This window comes from Sordaria macrospora, chromosome 2, assembly GCF_033870435.1.
Source record: "Sordaria macrospora chromosome 2, complete sequence".
NCBI lineage: Eukaryota > Fungi > Ascomycota > Sordariomycetes > Sordariales > Sordariaceae > Sordaria > Sordaria macrospora.
Window position 1 is genome coordinate 4,346,096 of NC_089372.1, and position 16,013 is coordinate 4,362,108.

Here is a 16,013-nt window from a genome sequence, read left to right on the forward strand (position 1 = left end):
GAAATAAGGTTATCTTAGCGCAATGCAGCTCCAACCACTGCAAACAGTGACGAACCATGCTGAAGCGCTGGAGCATGACCGGGACATGCAGGTGGCACTGACGCCTCGGCTTCTACTTTCTAACTGTGCTCCCCAAGCTCCCCCACCAGAGCATCATCAACTGTCTCCATCACTCATCAACAGGACCACCTACCATACCTAGAGGTAATCTTCACTTAACACAATCTCGGCCACGCAATTCGTGACACGAGGATGGCCAGCAACTGGTCAGACTTCACCGTGTAATGCACACTTAAACATCTTGGCAAATGCCAGATAGCAAACCACAAACATCTCCCGAATCTAGTTGACCCTTTCACTATGCGGCTGGGCCCACTGACATCACAGGCCCTTGTAAGTCACCCGTCTGTCATGAGATGCAAGACTTTTGCAGTGCACCTTATAGTTTATACATGTATCCATGCCCTGAGTCTAACACCGATCACAGGGCCGTTCTCCTTACGATGAGGTGGTCGAGGGCACTGGCGAGCCTCAGCCTGGAGCACCAGAGCAGTTATATGATGACCGAGGACGACCAGTGAATCCGGAGACACGTCGTATCAACAGAGACATTATCCGCTCTCACAACGAAGTCATGTTGGTCATCGGCGTTGCGGAACCGGACAGTGGCATCAACGAGGCCCAAGCGCTGTATGAGGCGGCCACAAAGCACCAATACTACGAAGATGGAATCGGTAGGAGGCTGTTCCTCACGGGTGAGGTGTTGGCCACCGTCGGTGTCTGGGGAGTTAACGGCTTGAGGCAGCGCATTTTACTGTATAAGGACTACGCCCACGTCCCCTTCTCTCGCCTGTTCGGCTTCCACAGAAGTCAGCAGTCATGGGGAGAGTACATCTGGGCTGGGCTGCCATCATCTGTCCTGAGCGATAGTTTTGCTGGATTCGATATGCCAGAATATCCCTGGGTCAAGTACGTGTTCGCATGGGTTAACTTGCATCTAGAGATCTTTGTCTTCATGCAACGAACCGGCCTAGTCAACACTTCGAGATGGGTTCCTACCCTTGGTTTTTTCGTTCCCGGTTGCAATGACTCCCCAATCTTTCTACCAAAGCTCCCATCGTCGTTTACCAATGGAAGCATCATCAGCTGGCTCGGCGCCCTCGTCGCTGGTGTCGTCCCTTTTGCCGGCTACTGGTTCTTCTCAAAGACATATGCCCGGCTCGTCTGGTCTCTCAGGCGGAAGATCCAAAGACGTTTGCCCAAACCCATCAACTTCAGCAGGAGGAGGACCCTTAAGGAGGTAGTCCCCTACCTACAACCACCATCGGGAACATACATCCCACCTACCCCCACGCCAGAAGAGCAACAAGCCCAACAGCAGCAGCGACAAGAAACCCAGCCACGCACGCCAACCCCAACACAACAACAGCAACGACAAGCCCCAAATGCGAACGCAATTGATGCAGGCTGGGAGATGGTTCACGCCCCTTCCGACGCCATCCCAACCAACGACGCGCTTCCCACCGGTCCTCCACCAGACGGCACCCTCCGCCGTCAAAGCACCATCTCCGTCAGCGGTGCCGCCGGCCTCACCACACCCGGCGGTCCCAGCAGCTCTTCATCCAGCCAAACCCAAACCCAAGCTCAGCCTTCCCCAGCAGCAACAGCGGACGAAGCTCCCTTCCTCAGTGACGACGACGAAGAAACCGAGCACGTCAACCCGACCCTAATCACCTTCGACGTCGACACATCCGACTCTGCCACCAGCGACTCCGCTCCGATTCCCCCAGGAGCAGCCGTTTGGGCCGCCGAGTTGAGGCCTAACGTGCCTGACAACTCCAGCTCAAACCGCAACTCCCAACAAACGGCTGCTACCAGCAGTACTCTGGGGCTGGATGCCCCCCTCTACAGAGACAACGGCCTTACCCGCCTACCACATGTCCTGGCTGCTGGAGCGCTAGGACTATGTGCCGCGAGGGCGATGATGACACCCTTTGAAAGCTTGGCTTTGTTAGGACTGGCGAGACCGTATGTTACGAGGCAAATGGGGTTTGAGGGGGCGGCGTTGGACGTGGTTTTTCATGGACTGGGGTTTCTGGATGCGTTTTCACTGGAAAGGATGTTTAATGCGGTGGGGTTGGAGATGGTGCATCTGGTGCTGCAGTGCGATTTGTGGGCGGGCATGATGTGCGTGGCGGATTGGTTTAGGATGAGTGATGAGGAGTGGTGCGAGGCGGAGGGCGTTAAGAGGAGAAGTCAGGAGTGAGGATTTGAAGGAATTTGAAGAGAGGGTGAAAGGAGTTGAGAGGCACAGAGGAGGTGAAGAGAGAGGTAAAGAGACAGGTGAAGAGAGAGGCAAAGAGAGGGGTGAAAAAGAGAGGTGAAGAGAGAAGTGAAGATATATATAAGTAGGTGACAAAGATGTGAAGTTAGCGAAGAAGAGAAATTAAAGGGAAAGCATAAAGAGAAAGTATAGCAGGTGAAAAGGAATGTGAAGAGCAAAACGGAGAGATAGAGAAGCAAAGTGTCAGGTAAGGATATGCTGTATACTACCATTCTACGCATGAATATTTTGATCCGGACGTATTTGAAACGAGCAAGTCACAATATTTGGAGGTTTAGGTGCGGTTGGTTGGGACCTTTCTTCAACCCCCTCTTATGAAAGAGAAGGAAAAAAACTGAGACAAACTTTTATTTTGGGACATCTGGAATATTAGAGTACACTATAGAAAATTATTAGTAGAAAGATGCAACGATTATTCCACTCCATTATTATTTTTTAAAAACTCAGAAAAAATTGAGAATGTCGGAAGAGCTTTATTAAAGATGCTTATGAAGTTGTATTGATTCTGTCCAAGTAGTTATTGAAATATCCCAAGTTTTTCCGCTTTTTCATTATTAAAGCATCATTAAGATCGGCAATTCCACAACACTAAAAATAAGGAACTTTTAACGTTAATACAAAGTTAGAAGGCTACTATTTGCTCAATTGAGAGGATAATTTTTGGAGATTTTGAAAGCGTCTCTTCTATTATTGCTTCTTTCTTCTTAAGTTTTAATAAACTTTTAGAAAAATAGTAGAAGTGGTTGTCATAGTTGCACCCTGTCCACTAACAGTTTTCTATAGTGCATCCTAACATTTCAAATTGTCACAAAATAAAAGTTTGTCCCAGAGTTTTTTTTTCCCCCTCTTTCATAAGAGGAGTTGAAGAAAGGTCCTAACCAACCGCACCCAAACCCCCAAGTACACATGCTGAAGAAGGCCATCTTGTCCCATCTGAACAAAATAGGTAAGGTAATGCGCCACATTCAGACAGAGTGTCCTGTAAGTTCCATGTATCACCAGCCACGTCATGGCGGGGCCTTTGATCCTGCATTCAGGGGCAAGTGTTATTCATGCCCATGTTCCTTATTTCTAGGGGCGCATAGTCCGGTTTTGGGTCCTATAACTCCTGGCCTGGACCCCTGAACAACGTCCCGCCTGGGCCGCTTGACACAACCTGGAAACCCATGGCAATCCACCAACATTGGCGAAGTCATCACCAACAACTTTAAAGTTCCAACTTCCGCTCGCTCATAAAACAGCCAACAACTTAATATGATCACCGACTCTGATTTTACTTGACCTCTATTGATTTTACTCTTCTTTTCACTATCTTCCTTTCTCGATCGCAATTCCCATCGGAACCTACCTAATTGACCATGGACGACCTCTCCGGCCTCGACTGGTCCGCGTCCAGCAACAGCTCCAAGCCGAAGACGACCACCACGACTCCCGCCTTCTCCAGCTTTCCCGCGATCCGACCAACACCGTCCCCTTTCGCTTCGGGTCGTAGTACACCTATCTCGACTCAGGGTTCCGGTACGATTGCTCCCAAGTCCAACAACAACCCGTTCTCGAAGCCGGCGCAAGACAGCTTCAGCAACCTCGGCAGCCTCGTCAGCTTCGGCTCATCCTCGACCCAGAACACCGCGAAGCTAAGCTTGAAGGAACAACAGGAGAGGTTGGAGGCCGAGAAACGCAGGAAGGAGGAGGAACGACGACAGCAGCTTCAGGCACAATATGGAGGGCTTGATGCTTTGGGACAGCTGGGCAGTGGGAGCAACAGCAGGACGACGTCACCTGCAGCGTTTGGGTTCGGGGCAATGCCTACGTCCACTACGTCGATCCCGTCCCCGGCGATCTCGAGGGTCGCAAGCCCGCTGAACCCGACGACGGTGAACCAGTTGAACACGACAACGAAGAAGCCGAGCGACTCGGATGACGACCTGTTTGCGGCGTTCAAGGCCGAGACCAAGGTCGATAATGCGAGCCATTACCCCCCGCCGAAAGTATCGAGTCCTCGGCCGGTGACGGGCGCGACGGCGAGTGCGCCGAGGTTGGATCTTTCGGATCCGTCGGCCTGGGGCGCGCCGAAACCGAGTACACCTGTGCCTGTGCCTGCCCCTGCTCCGGCGCCAGTTAGTGCGGCGAACACGGCATTTGCGGGACTCGATGACGACGACCCGTTCGGACTCGGCGAACTCGGTGCGCCAAAGAAGAGTGCGGCCCCGCCGCCCCCGGCCCTCGACGAAGAGGACGATTTGCTAGGTGACCTAGCTAAACCTGTTGACCAGGTCAAGCAAAAGCAGCAACAATTACAACAACAGCAACAACGACAGCCCCAAGCACAAGCCGCCAGACCATCCTTCTCCCAAAGGCGAGAACCAGGCAAGCCGATCGAGGACGACGAGGACTCGTCTTCTGATGAGGAGGAACCCGCACGACCCTCTCGCCCATCCGATGACCCCTTCGACCGGGCAGTGGCCCAACTAGTCGACTACGGATTCACTCCTGAAAATGCCAGAAGAGGCTTGACGGAGAGTGGCGCCGGACTAAACGTTCAGGCGGCCGTTAACTGGCTGCTCGACGACGCGCACAGGCAGGCGAAGGAGGAGGCTAGGACTAAGAATGGAGGTGGTGGCGGACACCAACACACTGGGCGGAGCGAGGAACGAGGAGCAAGCCAGTCTCGCGCTGGACGTGGTGGTCAAGGAGGACCTTCGTGGATGAGGGAGGAACAGCAGCACCAGGCTGAGAGGTCTAGGAGTAGGGATAATCGATCACCGGCGTCTCTGGCCGAGGTGGACTTTGCCAAGACTGCGGCAGCTGTGGGCACGAGTTTGTTCAAAACGGCGAACAGCTTGTGGAAGACAGGGCAGAAGAAGGTGCAGGAGGCTGTGAAGGAGTTCCAGCAGGAAGGAGGCGATCCGAACCAGCCCAAATGGATGAGAGATGCTGCTGAGTATGAGCAAGGCGGCAGGAGGCCGCAAGCGCCGGATGTCACAGATGAAGCTATGATGTTGGAGGGTGGTGGGCGGCCGGTACGGAAGCCGGATTCTACGAGGGAACGCCCGGCGGAACCCTGGACTGCTAGTAATGGTCCGCAACGACATGCTTCCCCCGTGCCCCGGTGGCAGCAACAGGCACAATCACCATCGGCCTCGATCGATCCACGGTCTAGGCTCAGCAAGCAGGCTACCGAGGAGCAGAGTTCCCAAGCTTATGTTAGTCCTGCACGCAGGAAGAAGGCCACTCCACAGCCGCAACCGCAAGCTCCTCCACCGGCACAGTTTGAGGACGAAGATCTTCTATTCGGCTCTTCAGCTCCATCCAAGTCTCAACCTACCACCACACTACCTCCCAGACCCGCCGCCAAAGCTGCAGTACCACGTCCCCCAGCTCCCCGACGGTCTCCCGCCCCCATACAACCCAAGCCGGCCGCGCCTCCCCGGCAGGTCCCTCCCATTTCCGCCATTGCCCTCCAATCATCCACCAAGCACCGTCTCGAAGGCACCGCCCACTTCAAGCGCGGAGACTACGCCGCGGCGCACACCTCATACGGTGCCTCCCTCTCCGCCATCCCGTCTACCCACCCGTTGGCCATCCTCCTACTTTGCAACCGCGCCCTCACCGCGCTCAAAGTCGGCGAACCCCGACAAGCCGTCCAGGATGCGGACGCTGCCATCGCGCTCATCGGCCCCTCCAAGGGAGAAGGCGAGTCGGTCGAAGTCCAGACGTCCGAACACGGCCCAGCAGAGAAACGCGAAATGCGCGACCTCTACGGCAAAGCGCTCACCCGCAAGGCCGAAGCGCTGGAGCAAATGGAGAAGTGGGTGGAAGCCGAAAAAGTATGGCAGAGTGCGGTCGAAGCTGGTCTTGGTGGCCAAACGGCGGCGGCGGGGAGACAGAGGTGTCAGAAAGCTCTTGCCCCCAAGCCCGTCGCCGCTGCTGCTCCCGTTAAGAAGCCCTCTGCTGCCCCAGCTCGTCCTCGGCCTACCCCCACGGCAACAAGTCAGAAATCAAACGAGGCAGTCCAACGTCTCCGTTTAGCCAACCAGGCCGCGGAGAAGGAAGGAAACGAAAAGTTTGCTCTTGCCGACAAGGTCGATGCCAAAATCGCTTCTTGGAGAGACGGCAAGAAGGATAATTTGCGCGCGCTGCTGTCTAGCTTGGATAATGTGCTGTGGGAGGGGAGCGGGTGGAAGAAGGTCGGGTTGCATGAGCTAGTGGTGGCGAACAAGGTCAAGATTGTTTACATGAAGGCTATTGCCAAGTGCCATCCCGATAAGGTCAGTTTGTCCGTCTTTTGCCCTCCTGGATATTGTGAAGAAAGAGTGAAGAGAGTATTAACTGAATGGTGTTATAGATCCCTACCGATGCGTCGACCGAGGTTAGGATGATTGCTGGAACGGTGTTTGCTACGCTTAATGAGGCTTGGGATAAGTTTAAGAAGGAGAATAATATGTGAGCTGTGGTGCGAAATGTGAGAGGAGTTTGGTGATGAGTTATAGCTGGGATGGAGTTGGAAGCATATATAAGCGTTTGATGTTGAAAGGTGCTTATTGAGATATGATATCTACGTTAGAAGAAATAGGGGGTGAGCTAGAAGTAAACACTGAGGAATGCTAATAGAGTAAAAGCTGCCTACGCGCTTTAGAAACGCATCGGTTCAAGCTGTGGAAACCAAGCAGTGGTCATATGGTCGTATGTGTGTGTAGATCCAAACGTCGGAGTAAAAGTTCATCATCATTATTATCCTCAAAGGAAAACACCAATGCCATGCCATGCTAATAAAAATGTATACCGCAAATCACCCTCTTGCTCGGAAGAGCTTGACCCATCCATGAAGATCCTCACCGTAACCGAATCTTCCATCCTCCCCATCATTCTCGATATTCTTTCTTCCCTAATCCCCATGCCCCTTAAAGTCCCAAACTAGCCCTCACACTCGCCTTCACTCTGTCCTCGTACTCGGTCCTCCTCTCCCTCCACATCTTGGCCGCCTCCACGTTCGCTGGACTCTCGTCATTAGGCTCCGCCAACATGCTCATAACCGACAGCAAGATCTTCTCGACGGACTGAATGGGTGACCATCTTTCCGAGGCCTTCTCGTAGTGGTTCGGGTCGTCGCCGGGTGGGTGGAGGATCGAGATGCAGACTAGGCCTGAGGGGTAGACTGTTGTTTGGGGTTGTTAGCGACTGCGCATTTACAAGGCTGAGAAGAAAGGATAGGGAAGCGCAAAACAACATACCATTAGGATGAAACACATCCCCCAGGAACTTCATGCTCGGTGGCATATGCGGGTAATCATTCGGGAACTTAAGCTCTGCGGGAAACACGCCGCCCTCAAAGGGGGTGCCCTCGGGCCCTTGGATCAAGCATTCCCAGTGCAGCAGGTCGTCTTCGGAAATGGGGCCCGCGGTGATGCCTTCGGGTGGGTTGTTGGTTAGGGAGCGGTATTCTTGGAGGAGACGGCGTTGGGCTACGTTGAGGGACATTTTGATGGTGCTCGTTGTTTGTTTGTTTGTTTGTTTGTTTGTTTGTTTGTTTGTTTGTTTGTTTGTTTGTTTGTTTGTTTGTTTGTTTGTTTGTTTGTTTGTTTGTTTGTTTGTTTGTTTGTTTGTTGTTGTTGGGGTCCTCGTGTGGTGTTGGTGTTGGTGATGCCCGTTGAGCGGGATGATCGAGACGCGATGCAGTTGGGCTTTCTAGGGGAGAGTGCCTCGGTATGTGAGGATGCCTCTGTGCGCTTTGATTGTCGGGAGGGAAGTCGCGTGTCGTCGTCGAAAAGTATTATATTTATTTGGGTATAAGGGAAAGACGGAAACAAATATAGCCCAATCTACTTTTTGCAAGTTGTTCTTTGTTCTGCTGAAGTTGACGCCGGCATGAATCACTGGATGCAAAGGGAAGCGCGGAGGACACAGCGGGGTTGTCAGCGGCGCAGAGTGCTTGACACGTCTGACGTCGGCCGCTCGGATGATTGGGACGACAGGAGTTGGGGAAGCTGCTTGCTGCACCACAGGGGGCATGCCAGGTCTGGGACCCTTCCAGAAGCGCCTACGGACAGGTACAGCCCGGGGTCTCTAGCGGCCGGGTGGTGCTGTTGCTTTTCCGGCCGGCAACCCGATATCTTTTTTAGCCGGCCTGCTGTTATCGCAATTGGCCGCGGGTGGTTATCGCATTTACCGTCCCATCTTCTTGTTTCGGGTTTGGAAAGTTGATGGCTCGTCATCGACCGGGAGCTACACTCTAGCTTTCCAACCTTCCCACCGAGTCAGCCAGTCATGCCGCCAACGCTGGGCCTACGACGGGCCTTACAGAGCCGCGGTCGCGGTCTCGGATTTGTTGCCCAGCGAACAACACCGTCGTCGTCCATATGTCTCTTCTGTTCATTTGCGACTCGGCCTTCCACTTTTCTTCCCACATCGTCGTCACCACTCAACACCAAGCTCCGGGCTTCGAGGACGAAACAACAAGAAGCAGCTCCGGCTGTCCGACCACGATACCAATCGACCGGCGCCACCCCGCTCCGACCCTTCATAAGCACGTCCTCCGATGCCATCGATCCCGCCGAACCAATTGACCCCCGCAAAGACCTCGAGAGCGCTCTCCGCGACTTACAAACCCACGCACCCAACTACGTCAATCTCCCGCGCCTCCAGCTCGCTCTGCGCAACCTCAGCCAACAACCCGGCCATGAATCGATACGAGTCGCTTTCCTCGGCCTCACCACCGGCGACAAGCCCCAACACACTGCCAGGGAGCTGCTCCGTCTCGTTCTCGCCGATCCGTTAAAGTCCGCCGAAAACTGGGAAGCGCAACTCAAGGCCCACGACCCCTCCAAGCCTCTCATCGTACACATCGGCCCTCCCGAGGAGCAAGCCACGCCGCTATCACTTGCCGCGAGTGAACACGTCATTCCCGAAATCACCGTGCCGTCGCACATCTACAATGATGCCAACCTCGAGATGCTGGTCATGGAGGCCGACCAGGGCGCCGTCGCGCAGGCGAGCTCGGAGCCACACACCTTCGACGACGCCATCCTCGTGCCCGCCGTCGACACAGCCGCCACCACCGCCGGCCACTCAGCACCCATCGTCACGCCCGTACACATGGCCGTGCTGGTAGGCGACGGCGTGCTGGGCGCCGCCTCGATCCTGTCGCTGCCCATCAGTCCCGAGGGCCAAGACACCATCACAGCCGTGGCCAACTTCAAGAAGATCAGCGCCGAAGACAAGGCCGCATGCCCGTCCCTGGTCATCACGAGCGTTGAGTCCGGTGCGCAGGGCCTCGACCTCTTCCGCGAGAGCGCCAGCAACGCCATGAAGTACGAAGCCCTCTGGACCGAGGCCGGCGTGGGACATATCAACAAGTGGCTGCGGTCCAACGTGCTCTCGCGAACCGAACAGGGCACCACCAAGGCGCCCGTGCGCAACCTGGTCGAATCCGTCCTGCGCAACACCGGCGCGGCGCTCCAGGCGGCCGAGTACCGCGACATGAAGCTCTCCGTAGAAGAGGGTCCGTCGCCGCGCACGGTTGCGCGCCTGAATGAGGCGCTGGCGGAGTGGGCTCAGGATGCGCACGAGGAGCTGCAGCAGCAGCTGGAGATCGCGTTTGTCGGTGAGGCGTGGAGGCAGATGAACTGGTGGAAACTGTTTTGGCGCGTGGATGACGTGGGCATGCTGTCGTCCGAGATGGTGGCTCAGCGGTTCTTGCCCGAGGCTGAGAAGCGCTTGATCTTTTTGGCCGGCAGGCTTCAGGAGGCTGGTGTTACTGGCCTTACTACTGCTGGCGGCGACAAGTCGGTGACGTACTCTGGCCCGGCGGTGCCACCGTCGTTCCCTGAGGGCGAGGGCAGCGTTGCTACTACTACGGAATCTACGGGACTTGAGACCAAGGGAACTTGGCCCGCGCATATCCCCTTCACGAGGAACTACCTACAAGCGGAAACTGTTCCGGCCCTGCAAGCGCTAGCGCAGAAGCTCGTGCTACAGTCATCAACACTGGCGGGCGCCACCACGGCACTCGGCGGCATGTCCTGGCTCTCTGGATTTGGCGTGTACGAGTGCGGAGCCGTTGCCGCGCTGGGTATTGCGTTGAGCTTGAGGGGCTTGCAGAGAAGGTGGGAGAGGGCGAGAGATTTCTGGGAGGGCGAGGTCCGTGAGGAAGGACGCAAGGCCGTTCGCGCAACCGAGGCTAGCATTGCCGAGTTGCTGGATAGCGTTTCCCCTGAGGTGCCCGAAGATGTGGCGGTTGAGCTGGAGGAGCTGAAGGAGGCCAAGAGTGCCCTCAAGCGGGCCGAGGAGGCGCTGGCGAGGTTGAAGTAGAGATGTTGAGATGTAACAGATGCTCAAAAAGAGATCTTACCAACCTTGCTTCCGTTTTTCCTTCTCGTGTTTATTTTTCCAGAGGCCTATCTTGCCCGTCAGTCCCTAAACTGGGAGAGTGGATGTCCTCAGATAATTCCCTCCAACCCGTCTTTGTAACCAGTAACTAGTTGTATATATAGTCTACGTCGTTTACTCTCACTCTGGGGAGGCCTGTTGCGAGCGGATCTCATGCGAGCTTCACGCTCAGGGACAGGCGGGTACTACTCCATGTATCATAAGCAAGCCGAGAGAGGTAAGGAAAAAAGGGTCACTGGACTTTTGTGGTAGATATCTGGCTGTCAGCGAGACTAGCTGAGGATTGAAGTGGGTTTGTACAACAAAATAGACAAAAGACGATGATACGTACCCTGTCTATGTTAGAACCAGGGCTAATAGAGTAGAGGTTTCGCTTTCAGTGCAGTTTGATCCATGCTGTCTGCGCTTGCCCCCTTGGCCGCCAGAAAGAAAAGGCGTATGAAATCTGAGGCGAGCTGATGGTTCGCTTTCGCGCTCTGGCTGCTGCGCTGGCCATCTTCGTCACCATCCGAAACTTGCCCCGGGGTTTCGTTGCGTGCTGACGGACGGGTAGCGGCTGTGGCCCCTAACTGATGATTATCGTCCAGCTGGCTGGAGCGTGAGAAACCCTGGGAGCAAGAGACGCCACAGGCACGCTTTTCCCATGATCATCGCTTTGCAGCAAGTGGATGGATAGACTGGCTGGCTTCTTCCCAGTCACTCCCGTCCCCATTGTTCCGGCCTCCAGCCCTCCAGCCCCGTCTCCAGCACTCACTTCGGTCCCTTCTCCTCTCTGTCCGGCCTAGGCATGCCCTCCCTATTCCCCACGTGCCCCCCTTCTATGACCATCTAAGCTTCGAATCACTTTTCGTTTTCTCTTTCCACCGTCTTTGCTGCCGAAAAAATCGAGAATTGCTTTATTGTCCCCCAAAACGCCTAAATATCATCAAAATAACGGTCGAAAAAAGAACCATCATACGCCGATTATTGTTGCTGCTCCAACATTGCATTGCGGTTGCAATTTTAAAATGTTTCTCGGTCTGGGTCTCGTTTTACCTGGCACTGCCACGACCACCCGCGCGCGCCCTGCTGACTGTCGCACGACCGCGGGCGAGACCGACACCGCGGCCGCGGACGTTGCGGGAGCGGAACATGGGGGCGTTCCTACAGGGAAGAAAGAAGTTAGCTTGGGTGTCCAGGGCGATCCATGGGTGGGATCGTAAATCGCAATGGGTGATAAGTGGCCATACCTCAACATATCCGGCACAATAAAGAATCGCACATGACTGCCGCGGATGTAGACTTGTTCGAGATGGCTGACGCGCCCGTCGCGGGCTGTGACAGTGATGTCCTTGAGCTGGACGTTCATGTTGTCCTCGGCTGGAGAAGCGCATTGGTTAGCATGGATAGGCACTTGACTTGTAGTAGATGGAAAGGTAGATCGAGGTTAAGATGGAGAATAGTACCTTCAATAAGCTTGCCACGGTAGGTCTGACCGGAGGTGATCTCGAGAGTGACGATATGACCCTGTTGGACAGGAGTAGCTTGGTTAGCATTTTGGCAACAACACAGTCTGTACTTGGCAATGGTGTTGTGTTTACTAACCTGAGCTTCATTGAGAAGCTTGATGGGAATACCAATTGTGGAAGTCATGTTGGCGCTTGTGTGGATATGTCGTGGGGTTTTGGTTGTTGACAATATGGAAGGGCGAACTGTGGTTCTTGGTGGTGATGGTTTTGGACTTTAGGATGGTATGCCGTAAGTACAGGCGACTTGGTTCGCGATGATAGTGGATGCTATCAGTTGCCTTGACGTGAACGCGGCAGCCCTGTCAGCCCGGTGCTTGCTGGGAATTTCGTCGGAGAACCAAGGTCGTCTCCAACTGATCTTGACAGGTGGCGGCCAGCTGAAGAGCATGAAGGGTACGTACCGGACATTGAGGTCCTTCAAAGTATGGAGGTTTCCTGTTGGAAGTCCGTGCCCAGTGAATGGCACTGGGCCGCCCATTCACTGGCACTCCCTTCTGGGGTATTTAGGCCACCCTGGTTTCCGTTTCTCCTCTTCCGTTAGACAACTCCAATCAACCCTTTTTGCCGTTGTCGCCTTTTCCAGCCTCCAACATTTCCCCACACGCCTCTTCTGTGCTGTCCCCGCATTCAGTGAAACATCGTCTCACATTCAGTCATCGTTCGAATTCAGTGACATATCAAAAAATATCGTCATCTTCATTCACTGACCTAAACAATCCTTTTTCTAAACCATTAGCACTTAGTTGACCGACCTGTTGTGTCATACACTTGTCCTCCTCCGAACTCGGTTATCGCTCAACATTCCCGGTTCATGTTCCGAGTCGTCGCATGATGGCGGCCGTCATGGGAATGGGATTGTCCAACGCATTGAACACAGCATCCCGAACCTTTTCTTTCTAAACGAGGGCCTTCTCCGATGTTCCATACGTTGGATGGATTGTGTGCGGTCCTTTGGTCCTCGATATCACCCGCGCCCCCGAGTATTGGACAGTCACTCCCGTCCCCATCACTAACAAGCCAACCGTTGACGAGCATCTCCCACCTTCCTTGTCGGCCTCGTTCCAACCATATCCTGCCAGCCAAGGTCGGGAATGTGATGCAGGACAGAAACCACTCTCGACGCTCTCCAGACTTCCTGCACGCGACCCGAGATACACCCGTACCCAGGTGCCTCTGCATCATGACTCCGTGCTTCCGTCCTCGTTCTCCCTGTCTGCCACGACCACGGCTGGCATGGCTACGTTGTCCAGCGAGTAAGGGGCCATATTGTCCCATCCTTCAAACTGGCCAAGTGGGCCGTCGGCCAATTGCTGTGTTGTCAGCTTGATGCCCAAACCTTTGTGATCAAACCCCACGAACCGCTGAATGGGTGAGGAGACGGTCTCAAAGTCGAGCTGCGGCAAGTGGGTTTGGCGTGGACTGATCTTCCATAGCACTGGCTGTTATAGGCTGCATGCAGGGTGCATCGAGACCATGGTCTATCTGCATCTGCTCCTTCGTCTTGGACTTTTAGATTCTCTCCACCCTTTTTTTTATCCTCTCTGTGAGCTGGATCGTGTGGTGATGGTGCGGTACTAGCAAGCTTTTTACAAGCTCGACGGCAGCTTTCGGTTGCATCCCACCCACCTCCCACCATCATGTCCCAACTGGTGTTGTCCCTGATTGGACGTCTCACCACTTTTCCCAGGAGGTATCTGCCAACTTCTAGCGCTGGACGCTACATGACATCTCAGTTCCGAGTGGAAATTTTCCTGTCTGGTCACTCCATCGGTTTCGGTAATTGAGGAGTTGATGTTAGCCGTCGTGCACACTTTACCCCTGGTGATGTGGGCTTCCCGTCTCATACTTATGCCCGTCCCTCTCCCAGAGTGGGATCGGTGCGTTTTATCACAAGATCCTTTTCTTGCAAATCCAAAATTCCATTCGTTGTTTGCCTCATCGTAAAAACAGAACGCACACTGTCGGGACCGCGTGGTCCAGTCAAACTCAGAATATCATCCTTCGAGGGTCGTATTGCCCCTGGCCATCTCGTTGAAGGGCATTGTACCTGCTTTAGTCAACCAGAGGCCCACTCCATCTGTTTCTATCTCTTCGGTGCAGGTCTCAAGGATCTTGCCTTGTCTCCATCATCATGCCAGGAAGGCACCGAGCCTATACTACCGAGCACTCGGCCAAGGGCTTCAAGTGGTTTCCATGGAAGCGGGAAAAGAAAGTGGTCAAGATCGAGCCTGTGAGATGATCTTCCCTCACGAACATGGCAGCTTCAAAAACTAACTTTAAGGGGCAGGTGTGGTCAGACTGGGTTTCAAGTGAAGATGGAACCTACTTCTATCGAGCCAGGAGACTAGCCGACGGTAAGTCATCCGCAAGCCTTCTTGTTGGGACTAAGCTCATGTTTTACAGGCACCTGGGGAGATTATGAATACACAGAGGGTTATTACATGGGAGGCTACGCGGAAGGATATGGGGCGGATTATGAGGGAGGCATAGAGATTCCTCAGGAGAAGGAATACCACCCAGCAGTTGCGGTCAGCCCATGGAAACTCCCTGGAGAAACCGCTGTGATCATGCCAGAGAGCCCCGAGGTGATGGAAGACCCGGAACCCAGATACGCGGAGATCGCGGAGTCGGAGCCCATTGGGGAGTTTTCGGCCGCCGATGAGGAGGAACAACATCCAGGTACGACCACAAACGCCACCTCAGTCTCGGGCGATGATGTTTCGGTCCAGACGTCAGATGACGATGGCTATCGTGAAAGCGAGCCCTTGCCAACCGTGCAAGAAGCGGAGCCCATGGTCTTCACTCGCGAGCCAGAACCCTTTCGACCCTTATCTCCCGCTGAAGTCCCATCGTTGCGACGAGAGTACAAACCAAAGCGAAGACATACAACCGGGGCTGACACCAGCGTCCCGACATCCTCGCACTACCGTCCCCGAGTCCCCCATCGGCATACTTTCAGCGAAGGCCAGCAAAAAGAAGGCCACAAAGACAGCCACAGCCACGACCATCACCACCACCACAAACGCACCAAGAGCCACGACCCAAGCCACAAGCAACCTCTCCTCTTCTCCATCTTCTACGCCGTAACCAAAACCCACGGCGGCGGCCCGCAAACCCGCCGCATGCCCTCCACCTCACCGCACCGATCCTCCACACACGGAAAGTCAACAACACGAAACACCTCCACCCGCCCCTCAACCGCTCGCACATCCTCCTCCTCCCGCTCCCCCTCTCGCTCCCCCTCCATCAGCATCAGCAAGCAAGACATAAGCAGCACCAAAGTCACCGTCCCCAAGACCTCCACCCAGAAACCAGTATCAGTGACAACAACAAAAAAACCACTTGTCATAACTACCAAGCCGAAGATAACAAAACTACCAAGGAAGAAGCCACATTTGACGGTACCAACAGCAAGCGAAACCACCGTCGTCGTGCCCCTCGACACGGGCGCGCCGAGTGTCATCGCGCCACCGGGAAAAGCGACGATTACCAAGACCAAGAAATTCAACTCCAAGATTAAATCGGAAAAGGAGATGAAGGTGGATAGCAAGAAGATGATTAAGGGGTGGTTGGCTGGGATGCAGGAGCCTGCGGCGACGACGAAGACGGCAGCAGCAGGAGGAGATAAACAGGAGAAAGGGAAGGGGGGGAAGGAAGGGAGGGGGAGGAGGATGACGAAGTGATGAGACTGTCAACACAAGGAGGAACTTTTGAGAGGCGGGATCAGTGTGATTTCTCTTTCTTTTTTTTTTTTTTTTTTTTTTTTTTTTTTTTTT

At 54.3% G+C, this 16,013-nt stretch overlaps 6 protein-coding genes across 6 annotated transcripts; 4 read left to right on the top strand and 2 right to left on the bottom strand.

Moving 5' to 3' along the window:
- The first annotated feature begins 65 nt into the window (after window positions 1-65).
- Window positions 66-2,656, top strand: SMAC4_03097 (uncharacterized protein). The gene is made up of 2 exons (XM_003349461.2): window positions 66-393; window positions 488-2,656. The coding sequence occupies exons 1-2, from the start codon at window positions 361-363 to the stop codon at window positions 2,264-2,266; spliced, it is 1,812 nt and encodes a 603-aa protein (XP_003349509.1). The 5' UTR covers window positions 66-360; the 3' UTR covers window positions 2,267-2,656.
- Window positions 2,657-3,509: 853 nt separating this feature from the next.
- On the top strand, window positions 3,510-7,005 carry SMAC4_03098 (uncharacterized protein). The gene is made up of 2 exons (XM_003349462.2): window positions 3,510-6,612; window positions 6,690-7,005. The coding sequence occupies exons 1-2, from the start codon at window positions 3,703-3,705 to the stop codon at window positions 6,789-6,791; spliced, it is 3,012 nt and encodes a 1,003-aa protein (XP_003349510.1). The 5' UTR covers window positions 3,510-3,702; the 3' UTR covers window positions 6,792-7,005.
- Window positions 7,006-7,053: 48 nt separating this feature from the next.
- Window positions 7,054-8,207, bottom strand: SMAC4_03099 (uncharacterized protein). The gene is made up of 2 exons (XM_003349463.2): window positions 7,576-8,207; window positions 7,054-7,499 (listed from the first exon to the last, which is right to left on the bottom strand). The coding sequence occupies exons 1-2, from the start codon at window positions 7,820-7,822 to the stop codon at window positions 7,246-7,248; spliced, it is 501 nt and encodes a 166-aa protein (XP_003349511.1). The 5' UTR covers window positions 7,823-8,207; the 3' UTR covers window positions 7,054-7,245.
- Window positions 8,208-8,608: 401 nt separating this feature from the next.
- Window positions 8,609-10,651, top strand: SMAC4_03100 (uncharacterized protein; the record flags this gene model as incomplete). Its single annotated transcript, XM_066089888.1, has 1 exon — window positions 8,609-10,651. One exon carries the CDS (start codon window positions 8,609-8,611, stop codon window positions 10,649-10,651), a length of 2,043 nt encoding a protein of 680 aa, XP_065946202.1.
- A 949-nt stretch (window positions 10,652-11,600) lies between these two features.
- SMAC4_03101 (uncharacterized protein) lies at window positions 11,601-12,713 on the bottom strand. The gene is made up of 5 exons (XM_003349465.2): window positions 12,639-12,713; window positions 12,314-12,515; window positions 12,175-12,235; window positions 11,959-12,088; window positions 11,601-11,872 (listed from the first exon to the last, which is right to left on the bottom strand). Exons 2-5 carry the CDS (start codon window positions 12,359-12,361, stop codon window positions 11,761-11,763), a joined length of 351 nt encoding a protein of 116 aa, XP_003349513.1. The 5' UTR covers window positions 12,362-12,515; window positions 12,639-12,713; the 3' UTR covers window positions 11,601-11,760.
- A 1,181-nt stretch (window positions 12,714-13,894) lies between these two features.
- Window positions 13,895-15,920, top strand: SMAC4_03102 (uncharacterized protein; the record flags this gene model as incomplete). The annotated part of the gene is made up of 3 exons (XM_066089889.1): window positions 13,895-14,467; window positions 14,519-14,591; window positions 14,641-15,920. Exons 1-3 carry the CDS (start codon window positions 14,369-14,371, stop codon window positions 15,918-15,920), a joined length of 1,452 nt encoding a protein of 483 aa, XP_065946203.1. The 5' UTR covers window positions 13,895-14,368.
- Between the last annotated feature and the right edge of the window lie 93 nt (window positions 15,921-16,013).

What these genes read in the sequence shown, in the direction of transcription:
- SMAC4_03101 (XM_003349465.2), bottom strand. Translation starts at nt 12,361, where the DNA reads ATGACTTCCACAATTGGTATTCCCATCAAGCTTCTCAATGAAGCTCAG. An exon ending in AGCTTCTCAATGAAGCTCAG is followed by an intron (nt 12,236 to 12,313) that starts GTTAGTAAACAC and finishes CCTGTCCAACAG; the next exon opens with GGTCATATCGTCACTCTCGA. An exon ending in CCGTGGCAAGCTTATTGAAG is followed by an intron (nt 12,089 to 12,174) that starts GTACTATTCTCC and finishes GCGCTTCTCCAG; the next exon opens with CCGAGGACAACATGAACGTC.
- SMAC4_03099 (XM_003349463.2), bottom strand. Translation starts at nt 7,822, where the DNA reads ATGTCCCTCAACGTAGCCCAACGCCGTCTCCTCCAAGAATACCGCTCC. An exon ending in GGATGTGTTTCATCCTAATG is followed by an intron (nt 7,500 to 7,575) that starts GTATGTTGTTTT and finishes CCCAAACAACAG; the next exon opens with TCTACCCCTCAGGCCTAGTC.
- SMAC4_03098 (XM_003349462.2), top strand. Translation starts at nt 3,703, where the DNA reads ATGGACGACCTCTCCGGCCTCGACTGGTCCGCGTCCAGCAACAGCTCC. An exon ending in CCAAGTGCCATCCCGATAAG is followed by an intron (nt 6,613 to 6,689) that starts GTCAGTTTGTCC and finishes ATGGTGTTATAG; the next exon opens with ATCCCTACCGATGCGTCGAC.
- SMAC4_03097 (XM_003349461.2), top strand. Translation starts at nt 361, where the DNA reads ATGCGGCTGGGCCCACTGACATCACAGGCCCTT. An exon ending in CACTGACATCACAGGCCCTT is followed by an intron (nt 394 to 487) that starts GTAAGTCACCCG and finishes CACCGATCACAG; the next exon opens with GGCCGTTCTCCTTACGATGA.